Consider the following 15,531-nt stretch of genomic DNA (forward strand, 5'->3'; position numbering starts at 1 on the left):
TTGCTTTCCAGCCGCCAGCCTGTGTACCTTTGCATGTGGACTTTTCTCTTGAAACTCTCCCTTTTAAATACGGCTCTTGCCTGGCTTTACGCAAATGCTTTGAAATAAAAGGAGTTATCCATTAAGGAGTGAATTCGTTCTAAAGAGAACGTGGGGAAATAATTTGAGGCGAGAAGGTCATGGGAAAGGTTGTCCTTGCTGATTTTTCTGCCCCAACTGGATAAAGTTACTGCATAAGGGTTTCTTTATAGCCTCCCTGTTTTTCTCAGACGAACTCTTGGTCAGTCTTAAATTCTTAAAATTCCATCATCTGATACAGCTAATGAGAGGTGGCAGCTCTTCATTCCATGCTTGAAAAGCATAGTGTCCTCCCCACTGGGAACACCAATCCTTGAAAAACTTCTTTCTCATTGCAAACTGAAGGAGGTTGCCACTGCGCCCAGCCCCAGCCTCTCAGTCACTTACCTGGCAAGCTGAGGTGCTACCACTTTAAGGTGATGATGATGTTTGTTGTATTAAATTTGTAAATGAATTTTTTCTCTGCCTTTTTTTTTTTTTTTTACTAAGTAGGTTTGTGTTTCTGGAATCCTGGGTGTCGGTGATTAGTAGCTGTCAGATATTCCTGTTGCTTAACGATATACCTTTTTTTTCCATACTAAGCAAATGATAGGCACAGAGGTGAATGCTGAGAGGAGAGTTTAATTAATTTCTATTAGGAATTCTTACGTGATTACCTTTTCATGGAGTGTCAACTAAGTATTATGCACTTAAATGTAGCTAGAAATTAAACCCTGATTTGTATTTGCAAAAATATTTATGATGTCTTTCTCATTATCTGAAACTTGCATAAAACCTGAAGTATCAGCAAAGTCTTTTTAGGGATGGGTGCTTTCCACTCAGGTGTTTGGGAGGCTGTCCAGGTAAGCTTGGGCCCCTGGCCTGCTGTTAGCATTTTAGATGCTGGGGAAGGGCACGTGAGCCTTGGGTTTTCTCTGCTGCTGCTCCCTAATCGCCCAGCAGCCCCAAGGATGTTGGCTGCAGCCTTCCATTCCTGCATGCTGCTTCTCAGAGGCTCTCTCTTGAGTTAGGGCTCTTAAGAATCTTTCACCTCTTGATGGGAGCTGTTTTCTCTCGCCCTGCCCTCCTGGCCCATGACCAAAAAGGTATAGCCCGTCTTTATGATGATGAGCTCCCAAAGAGCCCTGTTCGCTTCAGGTGTGACCGGTAGCAGCAGCTCAGCTCTTCATTTCTCCTTAGACTCAGGGACGGAGTTAGGTCTGGCTCCTTCACTGGCTGCCCTCACTTCTGCAAGGAGGGAAGATTCAGAGGGAGAAAGAGGATGGGATACGCTAGACAGATAAACATCAGCAGCACAAAGCAGAACTGGCACAGTGATAAAAGGGAAGGAAAGAAATGTGCCCTAGGCATGGAGAAGAGCCAGCTATGACTGAGAAGATCAGACAGGCTTCTGACAAGAGGTGGCATTTGAGATGGGCCTTGAAGGCTTTCAGGACAAGCTTGGGGAAAGCAGAGGGTTGAAGTGAAGAAAGGCAATTCCAGGCAGGGTGGCAGGTGCAAAGGCAGCGAGTTGGGGCATCCTGGGGCCTGTTGGGCAACTAATGCTGGAGAGGTGGGTGGCACTAGAGTTACCTAAGCTGTTTTGCACCCAGGTGTAGAGGGTTATAATTTAGGTAGACCATGGAATGTATTCAAGGCTTTTGAATAGAGGAGCATTAGCAGAGCTGTCTGCAGTTTTTATTTCGGGATGCTTTGGTTTAAGCCAAGATAGCTTTTATCCCAGCGTTTCTCAAACTTCGCTACACATTATGGAATCACTGGGAGCATGGGCGGGTGTGGGGTTGAGAAATCCTGATGTCGGAGGAAGCACCCCAACCCCAATTCAGTAGGAGCATTTGGGGCTAGGATCTGGGCATCGGTGCTCATCTAAAGATCCCTAGGCCTTTCAGCAGGCAGCAGTGATTGGAAACCACTGCTTTATCCCTTCATGTCTTCATGTGCAGACCTCAAAGCACTTTGATGTCTTTTTCCTATTTTCTCCTCACACTGCTGCCTAATGTTTGAGAGGTTCACCCATGTTGTTACATATGTCATACTATTTTCGTGAACCTCTTTTTTTTTTTGAGACAGAGTTTAACTCTTCTTGCCCAGGCTGCAGTGCAGTGGCGTGATCTCGGCTCACTGCAACCTGTGCCTCCTGGGTTCAAGCGATTCTCCTGCCTCAGCCTCTCCAAGTAGCTGGGATTACAGGTGCATGTCACCACGCCCAGCTAATTTTTGTATTTTTAGTAGAGACAGGGTTTCACCATATTGGTCAGGCTGGTCTTGCACTCCTAACCTCGTGATCTGCCCATTTCAGCCTCCCAAAGTGCTGGGATTACAGGCATGAGCCGCCGTGCCTGGCCTTCTTAAACCTCTTTTACAGTCAATGATAACATAAATAAGTGTCTCCTTTTGGTTCAATAGGATGAAAGTTCTGTAGCCTTTTGGTTTTGATGAAAAACAGAACAATTCAAGGTACAAAGATCCTTCGACTCTGACAACCATGGCTTTCCAAAAATGTCACTGAGATCCCTCTCAAAAGGTCTTTTGAGCCATCCAGAACAGAAAATTCAAGCATTTTACCTAGATTAGCGCTCTTACTCCTCACTCCGAGCCTGTTTACTTTTATATCACACTCAGTGTGAGCTGATTTTGTAACCCACTTGCAAAAGCAATAGCTATGGTTTCCTCAAGGACACCACTGGGGTGTATTTCTAGAGTAATGACCCTAGACATTAAGACAATCAAGGCCTCTCTGACATTTGTAATCCACATGTACACGATTTTTATAAAATAGCTAATTTTTAAGCTCTTGAATAAGAGAGTATTTCCACTATCTGGAAAATCCCCTTGTTTGGGCAACCTTGTTTCCTGATGGCATCTGGTAACTAAGGAGTTGACCTTTCACATTCTTTGGTACTACCAAGGATTGTTGCCTTGAAAAGAAGAAGGCAAAAGTAGATGGAGGGTGGTAAGTTGAAAGAATTGAAACTCGCAGGTCGACTTAGGCCCTAGGTGTCGCTCTGCTTTGGCCCCTACCACTAGACTTTGCAGCACACACAGTGCTTTGGAATTCCTTCTTGGAGCTCTAAGGTGAGGCTGAAACATGGCCACTCTAACCTTTCACTGGGACTTTTTGAAAATATACACTCAACCCTGTGACCCAGCAATTCCAGGATCTACCCAAGAGAAATGAAGACATGTCCACACAAGACTTGCGTATGAATGTTCGTAGCAATATTACTCATAATAGCCTGCCCTCCCCCAACCGCCAGGCCAAAAAGAAGGCCCACCGGAAACCATTCAAATGTTAATCAACAGATGAATGGATAAGCAGATAAATGGATACACAAAATATGGCCCAAAGGACAACGGACTACTCAACAGTAAAAAGGCATGAAGTATGACACGTGGAACAATAAAAAGGTGTGAAGTATGACACACGGGTGAACCTCTAAAACGTTAGGCTAAGTGAAAATAAAAAATCCAGACACAAAAGCCTATGTATTGTATGACTCATTAACATGTAATTTGCAGAAAAGGCAAAACTGTGGACACAGAAAGCAGACCAGGGATAAGAAGTGGAGATTGACTCTAATCGGGAATGAGGGAACTCTTGGGTGATGGAATGTTCTGAAACTGAGTAGTGTTGATGGTTGCACAGTTGTGTGAATTTGCTGAAGCTCATGGAATGATGGGTGAATTTTTGTTAGGTAGATTATACTTCAGAAGCAAAGCTATTTTTAAGAAACACCTAACAAAGAGGAAACATTTTCTGGGTATCTGTTTGGTGCCTGGTTCCACCTGGGTAGACATTCCCACCCTTGGTGAATCCCTAAGGTTGATATAAATGTTGGATTCGGGGGAGAATGGATGGATATACACTAGCCTGTTTGCGAATGGGTTAGTGGGAGCATCTGCAGAAAGGCAACAAAGGCCACTCTATCAGTTGCAGATGGCTCTGTTGCCGAGGACAGCCTGTGTGCTGGGTTCTGATGCCCCCTAGAGACAGCCGTGAAGAGGCAATTTTCTCTTCTGAGAAACGAACTGGAATGAGTGGTTATATAATTGCAGAATTGTTTTCAATATGTCAGCAAGCACTAAAAATAGGGAAACTGTCCCTTCCTACCTCTGTAGGCTGGAGACCTCGGGTTCAGCTCCGTTTATCAAGGCACAGGACCTTTCTGTTCTGAGACTTTGTTCCAGGGGACTTTCTCACTTCAGAGAGTAGCACAGGTCATCCGGCACTTCTGTGGGGTGATTAAAAGCTCACGGTATCCTTTTATGTTCAGCCCATCCAATTCTTCCGTGTGGCCTCAGGGCCAGAAAAGCAGGGAAGATATCCCCAGTTTGCAGCTGAGAGACTCCAGCCTGGGAGAGATGAATAAATCTTTTGCCCAGAGTTGTTCCTCAGTAAGTGCTAGAGATGAGGCTCAGACCTGACCTTTGGGTTCCTGGATGGAATGCTCTGAACCCTGTACCTGGGGCTATCTTCAAATATCTATAGAGATAACATAGAGGTGCCCTCAGGAAGATAACCAACTGCTCCCATCCCGTGTGGGCTACAGATTGGGAAATAGGGCCTACCCAAGTGTAGAAACAAACTTTTTTTTTTTTTTTGAACAACATAGCGAAGGCTGAGAACCAGAATAGCAATATCAATAAAATCTGGATATCATAGAGCATATGGAAGCTAAAGAAAAATAAGTAACTGGTCAGGCACAGTGGCTCACAACTGTAATCCCAGCACTTTGGGAAACTGAGGCAAGGGATTGCTTGAGTCCAGGAGTTCAAGACCAACCAGGGCAACATAGTGAGATCCCATCTCTTAAAAAGAAACAAACAAAAAACCAAAACATTAACTGAGCATGGTGGGAACATACCTGTGGTCCCAGCTACTTGGCGGGCTGAGGTAGGAGCATAGCTTGAGCCTGGGAGGTCGAGGTTTCAGTGATCTGTCATTGCGCTGCTGGACTCCAGCCTGGGTGACAGAGTGAGACCATGTCTCAAAAAACAAAGGAAAAAGAAACTTTATTTTTAAAAGTATTCCTTGAATGTAAAGGCAGTAAGCTTAGAAACAATTAGGAAATGACATTTACTGAGTAATTTACCTAAGCAGTCATTCCCTTTAGGAAACAGTGATAACTTTAGTGTATACATATTTTGAAGATGTGCAGACAGGTCTCTGCCTTTTACCATCTCTTAATTCTCACCTAATCATGGAAGGAATTTAGCGGGGAGCCTGGCCCCAAGCTGCGGCTGGAAAAACAAGCATGGTATTGACAGGCAGCTCATGAATGGCTTGATGATTATTTTGACAAGGGTTTTATTTTTATTTTTCTTTAGCTTCCACAGGCTCCATGTTGCCTGGGTTTTATTGATACTGGTATCCTGGCTCCCAGCCTCTTCAATGATTGTAAAAAATGTTTGTGTTTACTGTAAAAATACAATCTTGCTTTTCAAAGTGATTAGTCAGATACATAGAATTTCAGTGTGCTTGCCATTCATTTGTCAAATTCCTGATTTATAATTCGTGCTTCCTCCCATGGGGAGAAGAATGTTTTGTTCAGAAGGTATTTTCAGTGTGGTTCTATTCCCCGCTAGTGAGGTTAGTTTACTGAAAGAGGCCTCGTTCTGGATACTGATGGAAGATTGGCCTGATCAGTTGGTCCTTACCGGCAGCCCAGAGGTGTCCTCACCAACAAGGAGATTTTGTCCCCTAACGCTAAGTCAGGTACCCGGAAGTGGCCTGACACTTGGGGTGCATCACTGCAAAGTGTCTTTTGGAGTTGGAGAAACTCCATGAGCAAGAATGGGTTTATGATAGGACACATCCATTTCTGCCCCAGGCCTCCTTCAGTTACATGGCTGCATGGAGCCCTTCTGCTCCAGCAGAGTCACCTGCAGCCTGGCGCTGGGAAAGAGCAGGTGTGGAGGGGCCTACCCCCAGCAACAGTACAGCTAACTGGGCCGTATCTCAGCACTGCCACCAACCCCCAGAAACATGCCTTGCGTTGCATTGAGCAGATCTGGGGTCATTTGGACAATGTCTTACGCTGTTTTTCCAGGGTATCTGTGTGTTAGGAGTGAGCCCTTACTGAAAAGAAAGGATTGTTGACTCGCAAGTTTTTGCTACTGGTTTGGTGGCCGCTATTGTGTCCAGAGGCCTAAAGATGGGCTTGTGAGGAATTTGACTTAGCTTCAGAGGCGCTGTCTTTCAACTCACTTGTGTGGACAGAGAGCCCAGTGCTCAGGGAAGGTTGGGCTTCAGGCTCACGGGATGGATTCCATGGCAGCTCTGCGACTCCTTCTGGGCCTTCTGAAAGTAGACAAGGAGCTTAGATGTCAACTGTGCATTCCCCCGGTTGCCCTACGAGGGAGTAAACAGGGCTACAAATAGCGCTAAGGGGACTGCACATGGCTGCACAGCTTCTTGATGGCATTTTTGGTCCTGGGTCCCAGTCTCTGAACTTCCTCCTGGGCTGACCTCCCTTTGTGAATGTTCAGGAAAATGTCACAGGGCTGCTTGGCAGCATTGCAGCCATGACGTGCTTCACTCTAAATGAGGGTCAGGCTGAGGATTGACCAGCTGGTTGGAGGTCCTCATCTGGGTATAAATGAAGACCCTCACCAAGTACAGAGAGATCTCCGATGGAGACAGCCTCCGGGACAGAGGAAGGCTTAGGGGTTCTGTTTTGTCCTGGCAATGCAGGGAGGGCTGAGGTCTGTTTTCCTTTGTGTGTTTATGCATTAGATCTGCTAGTGAATCTTAGCAATCACTCAAAGTACTGCACTGATGCCTAAATTTAGTAAGAAGCAGAGCAGGAAGAAAAAAGGAAGGATTCATGGTCCATGGAGATCAGGCCCATGAGCACAGAGGACTCAGACTACCCACCCTGGCATTGTCTGCTGGCTTCCTAGGGAAGCCAGAGAGAAAGGCCCACTGCAGGGATCTTTCTCCAGATCCAAGCTGTAGCTGTCTGCTTTCTTGCCTTCCCAGGGATGGGCTTCTGCCACCTGGGGAGCCACATAGAACTGCTTCCCATGCTGGTTGGATCTGCTGCTTGTGTGTACACCCTCTGGGGCAGAAGCCACATCTGGTTTGGTTGCTTTGGTCCTCCAGCACCTCACTGGAACTCAGCCTCTCCTAGATCAGTGGTTCTCCAGGTGTGGTCCGGGGACCACAGCAGGGGTCAGCACCACTTAGCATTTGCGATAAATGCAGATTCTCAGCCCACCCCAGCTGAATCAGAAGCTCTGGGGGTGGGGCCCAGCACTTTGCAAACAAGCTTTGTGCACACTGAACTTGGAGAACTACTGTGTTGGACACCGAGTCCTCTTGCCTGCACGGGAGGCCCGAGGGCACTGCCCATTGGCGGCTGTTCCTCCTCCCCTGCACTTTCTCCAGGGACTAGAGCTGGGGCTCCTCAGAGTGAAAGATGAATTGGGAGGAGGGAGAAGGCCTAGGGTCGACCCCCGACAAGCCCGTCTCCCTGTCAAATGCTGTCTCCTATCCCTGCTGATTGGGCCTGGGCAGGATTTGCTTCCATGGATAATGAGAGACTTTACAGCAAATGTGTACGCTGTTCCAGTTGGGTAGCAGAGCGTATCTGTCCTCCCATGCACTGCTGTCAAGCATGTTGTGCGTACTTGGCTAAGAAAAATAACCAAAGGCATTTCTCGGAAATGATTCTAGTAACATCTTCTGGTACAAGAAGCATTATTTGATGGTAATAGAGGTCATAAAATTAATTAGTGTCTTATCGATTTCGATATGTTGTCCTTGAATCAGGCTGTTGCCATTGTTAGCAGTGATTATCTGTTCTCCTGTAGTGTTAATAACCAAACCTCTTATTGGCAAAGGAAATGCATTGTGGAGCAGGTGGCAAAGAGGACCTGTGTTATGTGTCCAGCAGGCTAGAGGGGAATGTGGCCAAGGGCAGGTGCACTAACATCAATTTCTGTGCTTCTAGGAATTACTCCTTCTATGTCCTCGACAACCAGAATTTGCAGCAACTATGGGACTGGGACCACCACAACCTGACCATCCGTTCGGGGAAGATGTACTTCGCTTTCAATCCGAAATTATGTGTTTCTGAAATTTACCGCATGGAAGAAGTGACGGGGACTAAAGGGCGCCAAAACAAAGGGGACATAAACACCAGGAACAATGGAGAGAGAGCCTCCTGTGAGTGACAGCATCCAAAACACCGTGGGCCCCACCATCATGATCACAGCAGGCCCTCCTCCCTGTGTGACAGCAGCTTTCCTCTGTGGCCCCTCCGTGTTTCACTTGGGGGACCACTGGATCACCTTAACTAGCACTTTGCTCCTACTTACATGTCTTCAAAATCAGTAGTGGGCAGATACATGATGTATGCATGTTTATAAATTCTGTGCATCTGTGAGTGTGTTCAACACTTATAAGTAGGTTCTCAAACTGTGAAGGCCGCTTATAAGTAGGTTCTCAAACTGTGAAGGCTGCTTACAGAATTCACAGTTAAATGTCCTTTTATACACAGGTGTATGGTTAGATTATTTCTTTATTTTCTGAAATGGAGTCTCACTGTGTCACTCAGGCTGGGGAGCAATGGCATGATCTGGGCTCATTGTAACCTCCAACTCCTGGGTTCAAGCGATTCTCATGCCTCAGCCTCCTGAGTAGCTGGGATTACAGACACCCGCCACCACGCCCAGCTAATTTTTGTATTTTTAGTGACACGGTTTAGAGACACGGTTTCACCATGTTGGCAAGGCTGGTCTCAAACTCCTGACCTCAAGTGATCCACCTGCCTCAGCCTCCCAAAGTGCTGGGATTACAGGCATCAGCCACTATGCCCGGTCCAATTATTTTTCAGGGAAGAGCCAGTGTGCTCCAGCCCTGTGAGCTCTATCTTCCCCCTTCCACAGCAGGAAAGTCCAGGCCCCTGGGGTGGAGGGGACTCTGAGCCCCTGTGGGCCACGGCTATCCTGTCCCTTACACCCAGCCGCCTCTTTTCTCCCACCTCAATGTGAAAAAGATGGAGCAAGCCTGCATCCCTGAGTCAATAATGTTTTTTAAGTTTAGAACAATATAAGTATAGCCTTGTACTGGTTATAAAACTTTAAGGTCTCATGCCAGAGATACGGCAGTGCACGCGTTTCTCATCTAACGCTGTGTAGAATACAGCTGCTGAGAATGGTGCATCTCTTCACCTTTGGCTTTTAATAAGGGAAAGGCAAAAAAAAAAATGTAATTTGTATGATGAAGAGTGATTGGTGCGTGTGTGCGCAGACACACATTGCAGAAAGGCAAATTGGAACTGATGTGTGTGTTTGGCCTGTTTTGCTGGTGTCTGGATTTACCTGGTGACATTCATTGCTCTGGGGGATCTTAGAGGGAAGCGTGCTGGCCTAGGGCTAGACAGCAGGCTTATGGCCAGCGCCACCTCCCTCCCCCTGCCCACTCTGTCCCTGCAAAGCCCCTGCCCTGCCCCCTGTTCAGACCATAGTAAAAGCGGACGTGTCAGAGCATTTTAGAGGGCTTTTCTCCTTCAAGTTAGCCAGTCTCACCTGTCAGGTCATAAATACAGTAGCCATTTATTTTCTTTTGAAAGCAAAATCATGGTTTCCTTTCGAAATAACGCTTCGGCAGGAACTGTGACATTTTCCAGTCTCAGTTGCGCACATTTTGCCCTAGAGACTTCTTAGCTCTTTTCCTGTCTTCAGTCTCTCTACTTCACCTCTTGAGTGCGTAGTGGGATTCGGGCAGATACGGTGTCGAAAGGACAGCTCATCAGAGAGCTTTGGGTCTCCACGAGGGTAGGCAGTCATCAATCTTTTCCTTGTCCTTATCAAAGTTTGAATTTGGTCCAAGGAATAAGAGAGGTACTTGGCACAGCTTCCCTGCCATACTTGCCAGCCAGGTCTATTTCCCATAGAGCACATTAGGCTTGTCCAAGTGAAATTGTCATTGCTTAATCCAGCCCCCACTTGTGCCCCCCATCCTGTTGTTTGTCAGCCTTCACTGGAGGCCACACAGGAGTTCCTGTGTCTTTCCAGTTTGATACCAAGTTTAGACCAAGCAAAGTTCCTTTCCATGGCACACCTGTGGTCTCTTCCCTGTCTTTACTGATTGTATAGGAGCAGGCAGATACCCTCAACCGCAGAACAGGTGCCATCATGTCTCTGAGAAGATTCAGGGCAGCCTAAAGGTTCACCCTTACTCTACCAGGCCCCCTTTTGTAGCCAGGATCTTTAGCCATCCCTTTTCCAGGGATGGAAAAGAAAGATAAGTTCACCTCGTTCACTGAAGTTTCTGTTTTCAGGTTAGGAAAACCAGGTTCATATCCAGGGCCCTGGGCAAGTAGCCAGTACAACTGATTGACCCAAAACAAAGAACGGAACCCCTGGAGCTCTGCATAGTGAAATGTATGAGTTCTTAGTGGAAAACGAGAAAGCCACCTACGAAGTCCAGAAGGGAACTTAGCACATATAACCAGCTTTGGGGAAGGGGGAAGTAGTGCTGAGCAAGACAGGTGCTTTTAGAGACACATAAATCTCTGTCACTCGCGGATGTCCTCTGTGCTCCAGGTGAAAGTGATGTCCTGCATTTCACCTCCACCACAACGTGGAAGAATCGCGTCATCATAACCTGGCACCGGTACCGGCCCCCCGACTACAGGGATCTCATCAGTTTCACCGTCTTCTACAAGGAAGCGTGAGTTTCTGCTTTGGGTGATGCCATTCTGTTGACAGGGCTGCGAGTGGGAGAGGCCAGTCTTTTGGTCCTTGCAGGGGTTGGCTGAATGCGGGGAGTCAGCAGGGTCCCCAGGGAGAGCCATGCCAAGCATCCCCACTTCATCTCATGCGCCCTCCTGGGCTGTCCCCATGATGTGAGTCACAGCCAGTGACAGCCACCAATGGGAAAGTGTTAGCTTTGAGGCCTGTCATTCTTTAGTAAGTGATTAGAGATGTTTGAATAAAATAAACCCAAAGTGGGGAAAGCTTGTTTTTTTCCAGAATTAGGTCAGACCAGACTCATAATCGATGACAGGGGACTTCACTGAAATATTGTTTCAGCCTCCTTACCCACTAGCCCTACTCTAGGAACACCCTGCAGCCACATGGCTCTACCGAGGTGACCCATGGCTCATCTTATTCCTGTCTCTCTCTCTCTGTGCCTCTCCCAAGCTGAGGCCCTCCGTTCCAGGTAATGAGCCTCCCAAACAAGCGAAGGAAAGTGGAGAGAGAACAGCCATCATTTCTTGAGCTTTTTGTGACTTCTCCCAGACTCTGTTGGGAGCTTTTCTTGTGCGACCACATGACATTCACCCACCTAAGCAACCAAGGCTCATTCCTTCCGACGGCAGCTCTCTGTTCCTCCTCTTCCTTCCATTGCATCCTGTATCCAGGTGGCTACCCCGGTCTAGTTAGCCATCCACCTTACCCGGGTCCCATCTTAATCCCATAGTTCTGCTCTTGGGAAGCCAGGTACGTGGCTTCCCAAGAGCAGAAAGCAGAGGCACCTTATGACGGCATCTTATACTCTCTTCTGCCAGAGCTGGGGTCCTATGGATGAGAAATGGGATATGAGGATTTCTAGGCTTTCAGGATTTGTACATAGGGGAGCCCCTCGTGACCTCCCATCATGATAGCAGGTATAGATTTGTTAATGTTTGTTTCAGAAGCCAGTGGCCAGCAGCTGCCCAGCCCTTTTATCTGATAGATGTAAAGCATCTACCCAGCCATGCATCTGTGTAAAACACTGTGTTCCCTTTCACAGTCGCACCAATGCTTCGGCAAAGTCAGCGGGTAATTTCACTAAGGACTTGATGCTAGTTTCTAAGGCAATCTGGAAACTAAATATCTGAATATTATAACGTGCTTGAGCATCAGAATTGTGTATGAGCAATTTGAATTTTAGAGGCTACTTCTGTTTGTAGGAAAGTCATTTTTTCTCTAACAGTTACCTTTTATCAGTATCCGATATTTGCATTAACTGACTATGCTTGTTTTTTCTTAATGATGAAAAAAATGCTGCAGTCAGAAGAGAGAAAAATAGTATTTGCATATGTTCTTAAGGAGCAGTCACTAGTGAAACCCAGTAACTGTTGAACTGGCTCTTCCTGAGGCAGAGCATTCAAGTCTGTAGTGCACGACTGGGGAAGCCCGGAGTTCAGTCGCTTCCTTTTCTTCTTCTAAGTCTAATTGATTCTTTCTTTAAACCTCCCATTATAGAGCGTGTGACATGCTGGGCCTCTGGGGAAGGTTTTTGAGTGTTTGAATGTCAGAGCCCTGAACCTTCTCTGAACTTGATTGTCTTTCAGACCCTTTAAGAATGTCACGGAGTATGATGGGCAGGACGCCTGTGGCTCCAACAGCTGGAACATGGTGGATGTGGACCTCCCCCAGAACAAGGACGTGGAGCCCGGTGTCTTACTGCATGGGCTGAAGCCCTGGACTCAGTACGCTGTTTACGTCAAGGCTGTAACCCTCACCATGGTGGAGAACGACCATATCCGTGGGGCCAAGAGTGAGATCTTGTACATTCGCACCAATGCTTCAGGTATCTGTGCCCAGACAAGCCCTCAGCATCCACGCTTCTTCGCCCGCTCACTGGGCTTGCTTATACATGGTGCTGTTGTAGGATTAGCAGTGAGCTATGGCTGTTGTCTTTCTCGTCAATAGGTAATACTGTGTTACATTCATTTTTTTTTTTTGAGACGGAGTCTCTGTCTCCTAGGTTGGAGTGCAGTGGTGCGATCCTGGCTTACTGCAACCTCTGCCTCCCGAGTTCAAGCGATTCTCCTGCCTCAGCCTCCAGAGTAACTGGGACTACGGGCACCTGACACACTCGACTCATTTTTGAATTTTTAGTAGAGATGGGGTTTTACCATGTTGGACAGGCTGATCTTGAACTCCTGACCTCAGGTGATCCGCTCACCTCCACCTCCCAAAGTGCTTAGATTACAGGCATGAGCCACCGTGCCTGGCCCATATCCCCACTTCTAACATGTTAGGCTCTTCGTGCCACCTTCTGGCCTTGGTACCATCTTCCATCATCTCGTTCCTGCTCTGTGCCTATGAGCCCAGGTCCTCCAGGGTGCTGGGCTGGTTTCATTGGAAGGCCCAGCCAGGAAACAGTCATCTCCGGCTGCCCTTCTTCCTTGTTTGTTTTGATGTTCCAGTCTCCAGGAACCGAAAGTGATCTGTGTTCCACTTACTTCCTGTAGCTCCCTGGTGTCCATCGTCATTCTGGAGCCTGTGGAGTTCCAAGGAGGTCAGCAAAAGTTGAAAGACGGCAGATGTAGTATGTTGTGGATAGTCAAAGTTTTCACTGATGAAGATGTTCCTCCTTCCTTCCACTGTCTTCAGGTTCTGAACCACCTCATTTCTCAACTCCAGATCTGGAAACAATAAAAGCAAACATAAGTGTTTTCTGAGTATATAAAAACTAGTTCAGAAGTAGGAAAATGCACTTCAGGTTTAAAGACACTGATTGTTTTAGTCCATTGGAGCTTCTGTCACAAAAAACAGCATAGCCTGGGTGGCTTATAAACAATAGAAATGTTTCACAGTTCCGAAGTCCCAGAGTGCAAAATGAAGGTGCTGGTGGGTTTGGTGTCTGGAGAGGGCCCACTCCCTGGCTCATAGATGGCTGTCTTTTCATTGTCATTGCATGGTGGTGGGGATGCCAGAGCACTCTTCAGGGCCTCTCATAGAAGGGCCCAGATTCCATTCATGAGGGCTTCACCCCCATGACCCAGTCACCTCCCAAAGGCCACATCTCCTAATCCCATCATCTTAGGGGTTAAGATTTCGACCTGTGAATTTTGGGGTGGGACACAGGCGTTCAGTCCACAGCACTGAAACATTTTTTTTATAATAGCCATTATTTTAGTGGGTAAGGTACTTTTAAATACTCACAAGCTAGCACAAAATGAGTTTAAATGGCAGAGAGGAGGTGAGGATAAAATGCTGGCAGGGAGAACCTTTTGCTGTGCATTCCTGCTGCTTCCTCCCCTCCTACCCTATTTCCATGATCCTGTGCATGGCCACAGTCATGTCACTGGGTAACGTGATGATACAAATAAATTTGGCACAGGCTTCTGATCCTGGGTGTGTGTTGGTGTAGCAGAGGCTTAATGCAACACAATAAGTTTTTCATCTTAAAATGTGGAAGTAACCCTGACCAGCAGCTCACTGTAGCGTTTGGAAAACAGGAATCTCTGCTTATTGTGACAGATTCTCAAGAAACCTGTTTCCTTTCCGCAAAGATGGAAACCAGGCACTGTACAAAGGAGTCCATTTACTACCTTTTTCCCCCGTCCTTACACACGGAGAAGAACTTGGTCCTCTGCGTCTGCTTTTTCTGTGACACCTATCATAAGAATGCATCTTGGAATGAGCTGTTTGTTTTTGAAGTCTTTATTTTCGGAAACCCTAAAGTGGCTGAGCATGAAGTGGTTATGTTTCCTTTGAAAACCCTAGTATTAGTCATAACCGCTTTCCAAAGTATCATCCCTTAAAGATGTTCAGAACCTTGTGTGTATTGTATAGCCTGGAGCACCCTCAAGCTGCCCACTCTTTTCAAGTTTTAAAAATGGCTTAGGTGAACATGTTGCTTAAGTGATATCCAGTGAATGTGTGTCCCGCGCTTTGGAAAAGCAGTCAACATTGATACTTTTTTGTAAACCCAATAAAGACATGATTTCCGTGGTCCTAGGATACATTTGACCCCTATGCACACATCAGCTCTGGATTTGGGTTCGGGGGTCAGCATAACTAAAGCTTGATCAGATAACAGTGCTCTGCCTATAATCAGCATTCATTCTGCTAGTGACAGAGTCCTTTGCTTGAAATGAGGCTTCCATGCGTTTGCAGTTTTAGACTGCTTTTCAGAGTCATGCCTCGGTCAGCCTACTGAAGGATGTGTGTGGAAATGGTGGACTCCATGTTCTTTGCATTGCCTCACCCCCATCCCTCTTACACACAGCTGGGACATGGGCACACATACTCCTTCACATGCACAGGCTCTCCAGCCCCCTTTCCACTCCCCTTTTTCCTTTCGGCTTCGTGACATTTTTATCAGAGATTCGAAATCTCAGATGAAATCCAAGTCAGTCTACTTTACCAGTTGTCGAAACGGCTGGAGTTCAGCGCTGTGGAGAACAGCAGAGATAATAAATCAGAAATACCAGGTGTTTGAATTGGGTGTTGATTTTCACGTCTCTTCTAACCCTGCTTGTGCGCCCGAAGCCTTTTTCCATTTACAACTTAGTAATGTTTGTTTTCGCAGAGATTACGTGGGGAAATAGATCATAAAGGGAAATGCTGGCGTTTGAAGTGGTGCTATTTCAGAGTGAGGCTCACTTTTCCCTTTGTATTCCATTGTTCATTGTTATTTTTTATCCCGGTCAAACTTGCCGTTTCCTGGTGGTGACTTGCACAGAGTACCTGATAGCCGGAATCTTCAGTTCATTTCATTTT

The 15,531-nt window shown here is 46.7% G+C and overlaps 1 protein-coding gene across 4 annotated transcripts in view; it reads left to right on the forward strand.

Moving 5' to 3' along the window:
- IGF1R (insulin like growth factor 1 receptor) overlaps positions 1-15,531 on the forward strand; it is a 495,490-nt gene that overhangs the window by 437,627 nt on the left and 42,332 nt on the right. For all 4 annotated transcript variants that reach the window (XM_078375984.1, XM_035303721.3, XM_017973274.4 and 1 more), the window contains 3 exons: positions 8,034-8,248; positions 10,633-10,759; positions 12,369-12,607. In XM_078375984.1, the coding sequence (XP_078232110.1) occupies positions 8,034-8,248; positions 10,633-10,759; positions 12,369-12,607 (581 nt within the window). The remainder of the gene's footprint in view (positions 1-8,033; positions 8,249-10,632; positions 10,760-12,368; positions 12,608-15,531) is intronic.

The sequence above is a fragment of the Callithrix jacchus genome, chromosome 6 (assembly GCF_049354715.1).
Source record: "Callithrix jacchus isolate 240 chromosome 6, calJac240_pri, whole genome shotgun sequence".
In the NCBI taxonomy this organism is placed as follows: Eukaryota; Metazoa; Chordata; class Mammalia; order Primates; family Cebidae; genus Callithrix; species Callithrix jacchus.